Source organism: Acartia tonsa, chromosome 4, assembly GCF_053477335.1.
Source record: "Acartia tonsa isolate MP-2025a chromosome 4, ASM5347733v1, whole genome shotgun sequence".
Lineage (NCBI taxonomy): Eukaryota > Metazoa > Arthropoda > Copepoda > Calanoida > Acartiidae > Acartia > Acartia tonsa.
This window is the reverse complement of record NC_137263.1, coordinates 56,382,694-56,398,139: the sequence shown is the minus strand read 5'-3', so window position 1 is coordinate 56,398,139 and position 15,446 is coordinate 56,382,694. Positions and strand designations below refer to the sequence as shown.

The 15,446-nt window shown below is 34.7% G+C and overlaps 3 protein-coding genes across 5 annotated transcripts in view; 1 reads left to right on the top strand and 2 right to left on the bottom strand.

Moving 5' to 3' along the window:
* Positions 1–15,446, bottom strand: part of mbo (Nuclear pore complex protein Nup88) — a 136,098-nt gene that overhangs the window by 39,047 nt on the left and 81,605 nt on the right. The window lies entirely within an intron of this gene.
* On the bottom strand, positions 465–5,835 carry SdhB (Succinate dehydrogenase, subunit B (iron-sulfur)). Its single transcript, XM_080159157.1, has 7 exons — positions 5,384–5,835; positions 4,489–4,592; positions 4,042–4,220; positions 3,444–3,576; positions 2,435–2,630; positions 1,828–1,910; positions 465–1,349 (listed from the first exon to the last, which is right to left on the bottom strand). The coding sequence occupies exons 1-7, from the start codon at positions 5,435–5,437 to the stop codon at positions 1,196–1,198; spliced, it is 903 nt and encodes a 300-aa protein (XP_080015283.1). The 5' UTR covers positions 5,438–5,835; the 3' UTR covers positions 465–1,195.
* Positions 7,159–15,292, top strand: Mcm5 (Minichromosome maintenance 5). Its single transcript, XM_080159137.1, has 11 exons — positions 7,159–7,287; positions 7,571–7,667; positions 8,124–8,206; positions 8,571–8,668; positions 9,112–9,283; positions 9,999–10,203; positions 11,261–11,411; positions 12,238–13,173; positions 13,768–13,866; positions 14,350–14,459; positions 15,079–15,292. Exons 1-11 carry the CDS (start codon positions 7,206–7,208, stop codon positions 15,236–15,238), a joined length of 2,193 nt encoding a protein of 730 aa, XP_080015263.1. The 5' UTR covers positions 7,159–7,205; the 3' UTR covers positions 15,239–15,292.

The window sequence follows — 15,446 nt, the reverse complement described above, 5'->3', positions numbered from 1 at the left end:
GGAAAGAACAATGGATGATAAATTCATCTTCGCCCAAATAAAGAGAAGATTTTATTTAACTTCCATTGTTCTATCTCTGAATTTTATTATATGTCAAAAGTTAATAAATATTTCTTTGGCAAATTTTTGAGTGAAGTTTTTATTATTCCAGTATGGCTTTAAAACCGATTAATATCGGCTGGATTAGAACCGGTTCTCAGCCTTACTGAAAAATCATGTATAGCGTCATATTAAAGTCAATTTTCTAATATAAAAATAAAAATCATGAAAATTATAATGAAATTTCTCTTTGGCCCCTCACGGATAACAAAGCTGGATGTAATCTCATAATTTTTAATCTTAATATCCGCGGAAAACTGCCTACAATATGAGGCGATAAATAACTATTAATTCACCAGTGTAAAGCTAAATAAGGCATTTCATGAAAAAAATTAATTTTTTAAAGATTAAAAACAATAGGAGGGTGTTAACATAATGTATTTATTCATATAGTTATTAAATAAAAAAAAACATAATACATAAAAACAAAAATTAATATTCATATACTTGTAAAAACTCCAGGCAACTTTGACTAAATAACTTTATTATGGTGTATTGTACAGGTTTAATAAAAATATATATTTTCTTTACTAATAGACTAAACATTTTATACTTAGTTTTGTTTTTAAACCCTTAAATCTGATGAATTTTCATTTTATTAACAGTTTAATTTTGCACGTTTATAGGGTTGAAAATATAAAAACTTTCTATTGAACCAATTTAAATAATTTTCTATTTTAGTTAGGAATATGGTTTAGAATTCTAAACGCAAATTTAAGTTATGTAATAAATTGAAGAAAATCTAAAAAGGGTATCAAAAGGAAAATTTTGAAATTCTTTTTTCAGAAATCTATTCCATATTTCTGATATTAAAAACATTTAAATATTAATAAATACTAATTTGAATCAGTCTCTGACAGATATAACTACTAGGTATTCTGCAAATATTGTGCAAAACTGAGTACAAAATCCTGTAAAAACCATCCAATTCATTGTCAATTTTTCTGTTCACGAGATACTGTAGGGAGGGGTGACTTGATGTAGTCCCCAAGCTTTAGTTTCATTTCTATTTAATAGGAAAAAAAGACGGCTTAGTGACTGTATCAAGTGTACAAATGTACCCCCATTTCCCCCTTTGGTACAAAATTTTTAAAGTTTACTCGGCGGCTCTGGTGATGGGGGAGGTACCCGACATGCCGGGCTGGCCCTTGTCGGCGATACCGGCCAACAGCTTCTTGATCTCGGCGATGGCGCGGCCGGGGTTGAGGCCCTTGGGACAAGTCTTGGTGCAGTTCATGATGGTGTGACATCTAAACACAAATAATAATTAAAATCATTGCGAAATTTTTTATTACAAAAAAATCTTTCATAAATACTAAACTCCTCTATACCCCTTTATACTTTTCAGAGGACTAGCGGCTACGCCCCTAGAGGCGGTTAATTTTTCAAGTGGGCGATTTCTCTTGGGAGGGTTGTGGTACCCTCCCCCGAAATAGTTATTTATAAACCTTTCCAGGAGCTATGAGAAGCTACCCTGTAAAGAAGAATCACATCGGTTCAGCGGTTAGCGAGAATCTTCAGTACAGACAAATAGACATTATCCTGTTACTTTATTATAAGGAAGATAATATGTAACTAAGTATATTATGCTTTACTACCATTAAGTGTTCTTTTTCTGCAAAGTAAAAAACTACCTAACAAACTTTTTGAAGAAAAAAAATAATACTTAATTTGGATTATGTTAGGTTAGGTAGAATAGGGGATTCAAGAGCCCCACAGGCTTATTACCTGTAAACACTGAAGGGGTCTCTAAGTTTGTCGAGTCTGTCAGCGGAGTGTTGATCTCTGGAGTCAATGATCCATCTGTAAGCCTGAAAATGAAAACATTTATTATTCAAGTAATTAGAGTAAAACACTAGTAGGGGAAGGGTTTAAATATCTGTATTTCCCTATCACAATGACCTCGTGCCAACTCTTAATTCAATTGGGTCAACTTATGGTGTCGGGAATATTAATACAGCCAAGTAGCAGAAAACAATTTGCTAGCAGACGAAAAAGGTCATTGAAAAAGGAGGGTAGGTAGTTATCTGTATATACATCTCGTACTATAAATCTGTTTCCAAGTATACCCATCAAAGAACAAATCCAGGGATCTTAAAGGATAAGAAAATGGACGATTAATTGATGTAAACCCTCAATTACTATACAAAAATATCTTCTGTACATTAAAATTGTTGGTTAATATGTTTCAATAACCCAAATCAAGATTCGATTAAAGTTCAAAGGCCACTCCCTTACTGAATAAATAACAATGAAAGATGTATATTTTTTTAATCAAGACCAAATTTCACACATTAAGAATATAGATTTAGACATGAATAGCTTTAAAATGTACCTGCATAAGGACAGCGGGACCCAGGTATCTATCACCATTCCACCAGTAGCTGGGGCAGGAGGTGGAGCAGCAGGCACACAGGATGCACTCGTATAGACCGTCCAGCTTGGCTCTGTCGTCCACGCTCTGCAGGATCTGCTGCTCGCCGTGGGCAACCTTGTTCTCGTCGTCTCTCTGCAGCCAGGGCTGAATGCTCCTGTATAATATGAACTTTAAGCATTCATTTTTTGCGCATTTATGGAATGATTAAATACAGATACCATTAGATACCAAGTTAGTTATATTCTAATATTTTTCTTTTTTAATTAAAAAGATACTAAATATTTCTTAATAGGAGATGCACCTTAGCATCAAGGGGCTCTGTATTTAATGGGCAAAACTAGAGACAGAAAAAAGTCTATAACCATTCCGGGATTGAATTAAAAATATTAGTGATTGCAATCCGTCAAATTTTTGGGCCGGATTCAGATTCCGGATTTTTAAAAGAATCCGTCAAAAAAATGGCTGATTCCTTGCGGATTCCGGATTCTTATTTATGGCGGATTACGGATTCGGATTCCGGATTCTAGCAGTATTTTAAAAGGATTTTTTTAAAAATTAAGTGCTACATATGTCCTAAAAATTAATGTTCTTGGTGTTCTCTATTATTCACTTTCGATAATCGAACCAGATTTAAAAAGATTTTATATATAATGATGATAATCTTTGCCTTCAAAAAGGGGGAATTGAAAGAAAAAACTGAAGACAGCAATTTTAGCCTACCAATTAAGAATCCGGAATCCGCTATTAAAAAACGGATTCCGGATTCGGATTCCCAAATTAGCCCAAAATTGGGCGGATTCCGGATCCGGATTGCCATCCCTAAAAAAATAATAGCCTAAAATATCCATGGACCTATTTAAGGCTTCACTAAAAAAGAAAGCTCAATCAATTCAGTAGTTATTGACTTTATAAGCTTTAGACAAAACCTTGCTTCTTTAAATGTTAGGTAGTGTGATTTTTTTCCTACCTGTATTGTTCATAGAAGTTGTTCATGTCAGGGACGAGATCCTTGACAACATACATGTGGGGAAGAGGGTAGATCTTGGTGGACTTGTTGTTGGCCTCGATCTTGGTCAGGCAGGCAAGGGTGTTCACGCCTCCTGCAAAAATATAGAATTAAAATATGCACTTATCATGATATTATATATTCATGGGAAAGAAAAATTGGATCATATTAAGTTTTTTGCTGCATTTATTATTTTTAGTTAATGTCTTTTAAAACGTTGGGTTTTAGATACTTTAATAATATAAAAAAATTTTATATGAAAATAAGAAATATGAGTCAGATACCTACTCAATATTTAAAGACTTGATTCTCTATAATTATTCAATTCTTCCTTTGCCTTATTTTGCTAAGCCTTTCTTTCATTATGGTAAGAGATTGTAGGAATAAGGTAGAGCAAATAATCGAAATAAATATAAAATAACATTGGGGGGGGGGGGGGGGGGGGTTCAGATGTAAAAGTTGTTAATTATATTATGTGTTGGTCCCCAACGAAAAGTTTAGTGAATTAAAAAATTTTATTTCGTTGTTCGTATAAGCTAGGATTGTTCATATGACTTACCAATGTTCATGGCGCAAGAGCCACAGATGCCTTCCCTGCAGGACCTTCTGAAGGTCAGGGTGGGGTCCATCTCGTTCTTGATCTTGATCAGAGCGTCCAGGACCATGGGGCCACAGTTGTTCAAGTCAATCTCGTAGTTCTGCATCTTGGGCTTGGCCCCGGGGTTCTCGGGGTCATACCTAAACATCAAAAGATGGAGAAAATTATTTCAAATAAAGGACTTTTCTAAGAATGTTAAAGTAATGGATTTATTGTTACTCAAATATTACAACAAATATTCATGTTCTGTATTAAAGTGAAACTCGCAACGGGCTAACATAACGATACCCCTCATACTGGATGGACGAACTGGCCAATGTATAAGATTCATGGTAGCAACATAAATAGACAATGTTTCCCCTATCATAATATACTTTTTTTAAACTTAAAATAAAAGTTTTTTATTACCTGTAAATTGCAAAGGTCTTTTTCTTTTCTGATCTAAGTCCCCAGGCAGCCTTCTCCTCGGATTTAGCGGCTTCGGCGGCTGCTCCGCGGCTGGCGATTGTCAACTGCAAAATAAAAATATTTGCATTAATGCTGATTTATCACTATAAGGATATTTAAATATATCGATGTATGTAAGTTAAATTTATTTCATTCATTAATTTGATACTTCGTTCGTTATCTATAACATAGTTTTCGATGATTCATAAAGTAAAAGTATTAAAACTAAAGATTTTGTCTATTAGGTAGGTATAGGGAATTTTTATTGTTGTTAAACAAAACCATAGTTAAAAAATACTTTTAAATCTTTGCATATCTAATATTTTGAGTTCATAATTCTACAATTGAGCGATGAACGATCACAGTTATTGTATATTCTTTTTAATTAGGAAGACGAAACTGATAGATTATGAAAATAAATATTTAAATAAAGAAAAAAGATTTAAAGCAGTATTTAAACAGTAAAATATATAAGATTTAGATAACTCTTTCTAAATTGGACTTCTTAATCCTATCATATGGAGTATATAGTAAGGATATTTTTGTTAATAGCTTATGCTATTTCTATTTTCTATTTCATGAAAGCTTATGAAGGACCTAGATAGTTTTAGTCTAATAAATTGTCACATCTGGCTTGGTTTTATTTCATGCTATTTTGCCATATTTCAATTCAAACACCTTCGAATTCGGAACTATAAGACGCAAGGAGCGCATCCCTTATATATAATAATAACAGATTATAACCGTATTTTAACGGTCAGGTGTAAGATTTAGCCGGATATGTAACTTTCTTTCTTGAACTTCTTGATACCTATATAAAACCATCTGAAGTCAAGAAAAAATAATGATAACTTACTGGATTAAGGGTGGAGCAAAGCTTGGAGCCCTGGCGCACTGCTGAAACACTCATTTTATATATTTTTAATTATTCTTCTTAAAATACAAATATCTGTAAGCGTATTAAAATGAAACTGACGGGTTGACAGTAGTTCACAAAGATATAAAGAGCTTCGCGTAATATATCTGCTTATCAAACAATGTTTTTAAATCAGAAGTACGTCACCATTTTTACAGCCTCCAGGTTTTATACCTGGATAACAATTTCTGTCATTTTATAAGTTTTTTAACGAAAATTAATTATAAATTTCTACCAAAATTAACAAATCATTAATAAAATAGTTAAAATTTGTATCTAAAAATGCCTTTTTAACCTATAAAGGCATAAACATGCATTTTTAATGTTTAAACGTTTATTTTTGTTACCAAATTGACATGTTGTAAGTCAAATGAAAGTGTAAATTTTTGGCTTGTGTAATGAACAGCTGATTGCTTTTGAAATAGTAAAGAACATGGTTCTCCAATTTTGTTATGTCATAAATAGTTTTAAAAACATAATACAAATTATTTTGTTTTTAATTTCTTTTTCATCTCAGCGCTAGTTTTAAATAAAAAAAATATTTATAAGTAGAAACATGATTATTTTGCTTATAAATATGGCAACGCTGTTTCTATTTGGTAATGGAGAATTTTACGAAAAAATCACGAAACCTCGCAAATTATAAAACATGAAAGTTTTGACTTTTTTTCTGCAGAAAATGCATAATTGTCATGAAGTACGGCTTATGAAAATACTTATAATAAATTTCAATAAAATATGACTTTCCCCAAATATAAATAAGCTTATTGATTACAAATTTATCATATTGCTATTAAAGTTATAGATCTAAAACTTATAAAAATTACTGTAGGGAAAATTAATTGTATTACGAAAGTCAAAAAAGAGAATAATTTAACTAAAAAATGAAAACTGTCTGTATTACTAGCGCAACAACAAAAAAAGGACTGCATATAATGGATGTAGAACATTCGTGGATATTATGATAGGGTAAAACTGTTTTCAATAGGGCCTGCTTATTACATGGAGCTCATTTAATGTTGATCAATTCGTTTATCCAGTAGGAGGGGAAAGGAATGGTTAATGGGAATTATCTTTTATCCCGCTGCAAGTTTTACTTTATTAGAGAACATTAAAATCCAACAGATATAAAAATCTATTTATAAAATAATATGAAAAAAAGACGACATTTATGATGTCTCTAAATTCAGGGGCATTCCCAAGTTGGCGCCAAATTTGCGCTCTTCGCTCTGTTTTGCTTTTTGTCCGTCTCAAATTACGGCCTTTAAGATGAAGTTAAGTTGATTTTTTATGGATGGCTTTAGGCTTTTTTTAGTGTTTTATTTGCAAATAAAGTTAAAATTATTGACAATTTTTGTTTAATTATGGATTTTTTTGTATTTAAATAAAAAACTTTTGGGTTTTCTTAGAATGTTTTTTGCCGGGAATTGTATCAAAGACGAAAAACGTACAGTTATTTTGGTCCATTGTCTTTTCCCCCCAGACGTTAATATATGTGTCCGTTAAGTTTTTTTTATTAGGCATCATATAATCTATGATATGTCCCTTTACCTAGGTAACCACTGAACCGATTGCATGAGGTAATATGTTTTCAGTTGGAAAGCTTATCTCTCAGTATTTTATTATGTCATGGTTTGATTTTAACTTATATATGAGTTATAATTCTCCGTATTCGAGTAAAAAATTCTCCAAGATGTTTATAGCAACATAGATTGTGAATATAAATAATAAAATTTCAGAAAAGTTTTGAAATCAAGACAAAATGGACGGATTTGACGATGCCGGAGTTTTCTTCTCTGATAACTTCTCCGATACTCAGAGCACGGACGGAGGAACCAATCAGGAATAGAGAATAATTAATTATAGTGTTGCTTGCCTTAGATCCTAGGATTACTCTGTCATGACATGTAGCTCAGCTGTGACAATAAAGATATTCTTGTGATTAATTTTAGCAGTAATTTTGAAAACTAGTATATTATATAGGACTAAAATTCAGAAAATATATCTTATCAAAATTGTAATAGTCAGTATTCCAATTATAATTAGAAGCTTTAAGACATTTTTAAGGTTACAGTTCTATTAAATAGCGTTTGATAGCCATTTTGATTATTCTTTGAATCAATCAGGCCATCAAGAAACAACTCAGAGAATTTCTGAGAGATTTCCACCCCCAGGGCGACTTCACATTCAAGTACAGAGATCAAATCAAGAATAACTATCTCAGGTACGTTAATATGTCCGACAGGGCGTATAACTTTTCTAGTAGGTAATCTAACTTGTTTAATTTCATCTTCGTGCAATACATAGTCAGAAATTACAGAATAGTTATTTATCTCATCATATCTTAGACAGCTTTTATTTTAAGATTCGTGGAAAATTGTATAATATGATACGATACTTGATTTTTTATTACGGGTCAGAATTGTTTCTATTCCAGATATTTAAAGGTTTCATAGTCAGACTGCAAAAATATTACAGAAGGTCATATTTAAGGATGACAAAAAAAATTTAAGTTTTAAAGATGTCAGACTAATGTATTGGGGAGGGCAAGGAGATTTTAACACAATAATTTTCTCCGAGATTACAATTTACATTTGTTTTTTTTTAGTTCTCTAATTGTACGAGAATAATGCGAACATTCATTCACATTCATGTTTTAATTTCTTTCATTTTGTTTCAGAAATGAATTTTACGTTGAAGTAAGCCTGGATGATCTTGCCTCTTTCAACACTGAACTATCAGAAAAGATCCGCAAAACACCTGGTAATTTCATAACACAAATATTATAAAATCAACAAAATGATTAATGTAGTTTACTCAATATTAGGTTTGATTTAGTATCCTTCTTAAAAGTAGCAAGATTTTTGTCTGTCCGATAAAATTCTCGCTAACCACGTAACCGATTAGGTTTTTAATTTTAGAAATGCAATACCTATTGGATGGTTTTAGGCTATTGTTTTTACTCAAAAATTCCAGGGGTGCTTTCGAAAGTTTTAAGAATCTTATTATGTCTGAAAGAAATCATTCTTATTCATAAATAACTGTCCATGAATACATACCTATTACAATGAAAACTATTTACTATTTAAGTTTTGTATTTTATTTTTTAATGATCTGAATATTTAAGGTGATGTGCTGCCACTGTTTGAAGACGCAGCTAAGGAGGTCGCTGATGAGGTCACCAGACCTCGAAGCGATGGAAATGAAGAAGTTCAAAATATCCAGGTACATTTCTAAAATAAACTAAAAAATAAACTAGCTTTTAAAGCAAAATATGTTGAAAACCATGAAATATTTTTTTCTGATATAAAATGTCCCACGTTAATGAAGAAAATGAATTACTGATAATTAACTTCTGGGTAAGTGGGTTAAATAAAAACACACTGAAGTAAAATAAAACAACACAAAAGTAAAAAATGTAATGCTAACAAAATTTACGAGTTTCTATGTTGTGTTTCCTCAATGGGCCCTTGAGGGGGGTGTGGGGGAGGGGATGAATAGTCAAACTCCCCGCCAGAAAAAGTTTGGGAACCTTAATAGGAAGGGAAAACCAGTTAGTCATAAAGTAACTTGCTGTAGATATTTAGCAAGTATTCCATTCTTTACATTTGTGCAGTTTTGCCTGAACACAGTTTCAGATTGAATTAAACGGTCATATTTTATATTAGGTTACCCTGCGCAGCGCTGAGGTAGGTCAGGCACTGCGTGAACTGTCCAGCGAGACCGTGTCCAAGTTGGTTAAGATTCCTGGTATCGTTGTGGCCGCCACAGGCATCAAGGCCAAGGCCACCAGCATCACTATCCAGTGCAGATCCTGCAGAAATACTATTCCTAATCTGGGTATTTTTTTCCTTAGCTACTCTATTTTATAAAGACATTTTATAATAATAGTAAAGATATTTTATGCTTTGGCTTATTTTAGACAGTATATGATTCAAAACTCTTCAATCCTCCTATTAGCTTTTTATCTAAATCTTACTACTGAATTCATTGAGTTTTTCATTTAGGGAATCTTCACATAGGTTCTAGAATGGTTTTAGGCTATATAGCTGCCCCCTTTCCTACCCCTTTGAACAGGGTTTCGGATCCTCAAAATTTGGTCAGTGCGGATCCGGATCCGGATGCGGATCCTTGACAATAAAAATTAAACCACCAAACCTTTCAAAAAATATTTATTCTTTAATTCGAAGTCAAAACTACTTTAAATTTTGAGTCTGACCCTAAACCTTAAAGATTGGCTCTCATCAAGAGAATGTCTGAGATTGTATATAAATTTAGGTAGATTTTTCCATTTTTTCCGCATTTTTTTGAGTACAAGGATCCGGATCCTTGGACTCGAAAATATGCGGATCCGGATCCAGATCCGGATCCGAAACCCTGCCTTTGAATGCAGAGAACCTCTATATGCTATGGGGGCATCCGTTAGTTAAATGAAAATGTACATACCATAAGATAATGATTTTAATCAAAACCAGCCAAAAAATTGCCATTACTTTTATAACCATCATATGAGTATTTTTCTGCACAATACTTTACTGTTCCCCTTATTTTCCAGGTATTCAACCTGGGTACAACGGGTACATGATGCCGCGCAAGTGTACCTCTGAGGCTGCTGGCCGTCCCAGCTGTCCGCTGGACCCATACTTCATCCTGCCGGACAAGTGCAAGTGTGTCGACTTCCAGAGCATGAAGCTGCAGGAGACCCCGGACAGTGTTCCACACGGAGAGATGCCAAGGCATTGCTCCCTTTACCTGGAAAGGTAGGTTTCAATCCATACAATCTTCTAATAGTTAGAATTGTTTAATCGAACTTGAACCCTTAAAACTCTTTAATGATATGGTATAACTTGTCAGAACTAATAATTTACTTTGATATGAAAGACCAATGCATACTGATTCGTAGGACAATTTGTTATACCATAACAATTAAGGGGGTGGGGGGAGTTTGTACTCTTATAGGAAATGAAAATTTGGTACTGAATTTTCATTTCCTATAAGTGTACAAACTCCCCCTCCCCACCCACCCATATCTATTACAGAATGATTAAAAATGTAACATTTGTTCATTTTAACTAACTCGTGTATAACAATTTGAAATAAGGAAATGAAAATTCAGTATCAAATTTTGGCCTGGCCGTTTGGGCTTGTTCTTAACGTTATTAACCTAATTCTCAAAACTTATAAATTTTGTATTTGGGGGGGTTGTTTTACCCCAAAAGCCCCTAGAAGTAAAGTGCAAAAATGAAATATGGGGTAGCTAATCAACTCAACTATGTAATGAAATGTTCCATTTTAAAAATTAGCTCGATATCTTGAAAAATAAGCTTATAACTTAAAATTTTAGTGTTTGGGGGTCTTTTGCCCTACTAGCCCCCAAAGGAGGAAAGTCCCAAAATTTAATTTTCAAAGTTTTACAGATAGATCCAATCATATAAGAGAGTTTACAAAAAGAATTGGGTTGATAACTATAAAAACAAGCCCAAACGGCTAGGGCAAAATTTGATACTGAATTTTCATTTCCTATAAATGTACAAACCCCCCCCCCCCCCCTTTTATTCATAATTTAGAATATTTCTTATTCATTTATCACCCCTGTTTTTAATATCATAAATGGATATACGTGGATATATTGACAGGGGAATATTTGTCGTCAATTTAGCCTGCTAAAGTGCATCTCCTTTATTGATCAATTCCTTTATCCAGTATGAGAGGGGATGGTGGATGAGTGGTGTTATTAGTTTAGTTAGCTGCAAGCACCAATTAGTACATGAAAATCTGGGGCAACATCTAACTAATAATATATCAATTCTCCCGCAGGTCTCTGGTAGAGAAAGCAGTGCCCGGCAACCGCGTAACTATCCTTGGTATCTACTGTATCCGAAAACAGAATGCGGGTAGCAAGGGCCGGGGCCAACAGAAGGGAGCTGTCGGCGTCAGGGATCCTTACATCAGAGTTCTGGGTATTGAGGTACGTATTTTTTGTGAGAAACGTAGCTTTGTGGCTTATCTTCAACTAGTATATGTCCGTCTGTCTGTTTTTTATTCAATGACTTTTCTCCGTTTAATACACCTCATTTTATAAACGCAACATTCTTTGATGATCAACAAATTACACCTTCTCTAGTTTAAAATTCGTGGTGGAAAAGTTTGGACTTCATTTTTATCCACTTAATCAAGGTGTAATATAAGACCTAATTTTTTTAACCCAACTAATAAGAGAATGTGTATTTAATTAACTAGTATATTTACAGTCCATTGTCCCCTCTCTCCCTGTATATTTTCTTACATTACTATTAGTATTTGCCAGCGTTTCGGAGCCGGAGCCAGGAGCCCGGAGCAGCTACATTTTTGGTGGAGCCGGAGCCGTATTTTTCGTTAAAAACGGCCCCGGCTCCAGATTGGCTAAAAACGATTTTTTAAGTAATATTCTAATTTGGCAACGGTTTATTTCTATATAATAAACGGAAAAACTATTGTTACTTAACAAATAGACACACATTCTTCTACTTTTATATAGCTTTAATCAAATAAAAGTAAAATATTTTATATTATTTATTTTATTTTATCAAATTCAATAATGAACAAATTTTAATTTTAAGGTAGGAGCCGAAGCCGCATCAAAATTATACGGCTCCGAAACGATGGTATTTCCCTATAGAACGATTTTAAGATTTATTTTGTTAATCAATTAGCATCTATATTGGTCGCATAATCGTTTTCTTAACGTCCCTTTTTACTTTCAGTTGATAACTAAACCAATTTTTTTTGATGTAGCTAACCGGAGTTTAATTTAGGTGATGACCGACGGTCGCGGCCGTGCCAGCGGTCACATTGTCTTCACCGGCGAGGAGGAGGAGCGCTTCAGGCGCATGGCTGCCGAGCCCAGGATCTATGACAGAATCACCCAGTCAATCGCTCCATCCATCTATGGATCTGAAGATATCAAAAGATCCATTGCCTGTCTGTTATTCGGCGGCAGCAGAAAACGTCTTCCCGATGGCCTTATCCGTCGTGGTGACATAAATGTGTTGCTGCTCGGTGATCCCGGTACTGCCAAGTCACAGCTGCTCAAGTTTGTGGAGCGTGTGGCGCCCATCTGTGTGTACACTAGCGGTAAGGGCAGCAGCGCGGCTGGTTTGACTGCCAGCGTCATGAGGGACCATTCAAGGAACGGCGGTTTTGTGGTTGAAGGCGGTGCTATGGTTTTGGCGGACGGCGGTGTTGTTTGTATTGACGAGTTTGACAAGATGAAGGAGGACGATCGAGTGGCCATTCACGAGGCCATGGAGCAACAGACCATCTCCATTGCCAAGGCTGGCATTACAACAACGCTCAACAGCCGGTGCTCTGTGCTGGCCGCCGCTAACTCCGTCTGCGGCAGGTGGGATGACAGCAAGGGCGAGGACAATATCGACTTTATGCCGACAATTTTGTCCAGATTCGACACAATTTTCATCGTCAAGGATGTGCATGACGAGGCTCGTGACAGCACCTTGGCTCGCCACGTCATGGGTATCCATATTAACGCGTCCGCGGACAAGGCCGAAGAGGGTGAGTTGTCCGTTGCAGAGCTCAAGAAGTTTATCGCCTACTGCCGCACCCGTTGCGGCCCGCGGCTGGAGGAGGAGGCGGCTAAGAAGTTGAAGGATGAGTATGTGATTGTCCGCCGCGGCCACAGAGAGGCGGAAGAGGAGGGCGGCAGACTCGCCATTCCTATCACCGTCAGACAGGTATGAATTGCATTGGTGGATAGAGGTTTTTAGTATTGATACTACTGTCCTAATATCTCGATAAACTAGTTAAAGTAGCAATTTTTTTTTTATTTTTCTTTTCTGTTTATATTTTTCGAACCTCTGAATTTATCCTAACATCAATTATAGTAAAGCTTTACTTAGCTCCTGGGATTATTTTGATTCATTATTCTAAAACCTCCCTCTCATTTCCCGAATATAATCTTCTGGAATTGGATGCTAGGGGGCAATGACACTATTTGAAAACTTAAAGAGAAAATGCCAGTTCCTATAATAATCAATAATACCTAATATAATCAGGGATCTTCAGGGATAAGACAATGGCTGATAAATGATGTATATCCCCTATGATGATTCACAAAATAACCCCTTCTTCAGATTGCTATTATTGATCGAAACGTTTGGACACTTAACTAAATGTCCTAAAGGTTCTGAAGCCAATAAATAAGGAAACGTAATAATTGGGGACTAGTGTAATTAACAGCTCAATGTCCCATTCCTCACTGGATAAAATTGTGATTTAAATAAATACTGATTTGTTTTCATAGAAACTAATTCTTGCCTTTAATTTAGTTGGAGGCCATTATCCGTATCAGCGAGGCCCTGGCCAAGATGGAGCTCAAGCCCTTCGCCACCATCTCACACGTAGACGAGGCTATTCGTCTTTTCAAGGTAAAACTTTTTCAGCAAGAAATAGAATATAAAACAATAGGAATGATCCTCGGGGCCAATAAAACAGACATTGATCCTTTAATTTTACAACATTTTTTTTGTACTATTCAAGGAAAGCTGTCCAAATCTTTCGATGCAAAAAAAATATAGTTTGTTTCTTTATTACAGGGATAAGATAATGGACGATAAATTGAAGTGATGCCCAATGATGATTTTCTTCCTTGTAGATTTAAATTATTAGTTTTTAAGTTTGGACAACGCTAATTCAAACCAATCAATCAAGATTTTACAAAAAGTACACTTCCTAAGTCTTTCAATGCTCTTAAGAAACAACTGGATCATCTACATTTCATTTCTTTAATCTCCTGCACTATAGTTTCAGGATATAAAATGAAAGATTGGCACATCAATCTAATTGCCAGAAGCCTTTATGAGCTAAAAATTATTGCCACAGCTGCAAAACTACTCTACATATATATTCAGGTGTCAACCCTGAGCTCAGCAAGAACAGGAGAATTGGCCGGCGCGGAAGGTTTCACCACCGAAGAGGACCAGGAGACCATCGGAAAGATCGAGAAACAGTTGAAGAGAAGGTACGAGCTTTCTTTGTTGTTTTTAGTAGCGGAGCTAATTTTTAGTTAGGCAATGACCATACGTTTTATTTTTTTGTTGACAACATAATACTTAATGAGAAATGTGTTGCATACAAATACTAAATGAAGTTTAGTACTATATATTGTGCTTTATTTGTTCAACAAACTTATCATTCTATCCTTTTAGTGTTACATTTTTGTCTTAAAGTCTCTTCTGTGACAAAGTTGAAGTTGGTCTAATTTCTATGTACATAAAAATTAGTTGTTGAACAATTAGGACACTTCTTACTACAAACCAACCAATCAAAATTCCAAAGTTATGAGCCAAGTAATAAGATAACATGTTTAAAACCTTTGGTACAAGTTTCAATTTATAGTCGTATACCAATGGATTCATTGTTATTTATGATACACCAGATTTTTATGTTCTATAATAAGTGAAACTCTGGAAAATAACGATTCCACCCCCTTTACCCCATCACTTTTGTCCCCACCTACTGGATGAACCAACTGACTAATAAATGAAGTCCATATTGGCAAGTCAAATTGACAATTTTCCCCCTTTCATAATACCCACGAATATCCTATATCCATTACATTAATACCTAATCCATTTTAGATTTGCCGTTGGCTCCCAGGTGTCCGAGCACAGTATCCTCAACGACTTTGAGAAGCAGAAGTACCCGAACAAGCTGGTCCTCAAGGTTTTGCACGCCATGGTCGGCAGGGGAGAGCTCGCTTACAGAATGCAAAGAAGAATGCTCTACAGACTCAAATAACGAGCCAAAAAAAATCAGCTGCACTCCAAAACAGGCGCGAAATCCGAAAAATAATTTCAGTATTGAAATACGTCCATAAAGTATCAAAAACTTTTCAAATGTGAATCTTTCAAGCAATTGAAACTTGTAAAAAAAATGGAAAAAAATACGCTTATCAAAGTTTTAGATTTTTACTTTTTTGTATAATATTATCTTGTGATTTTATCAA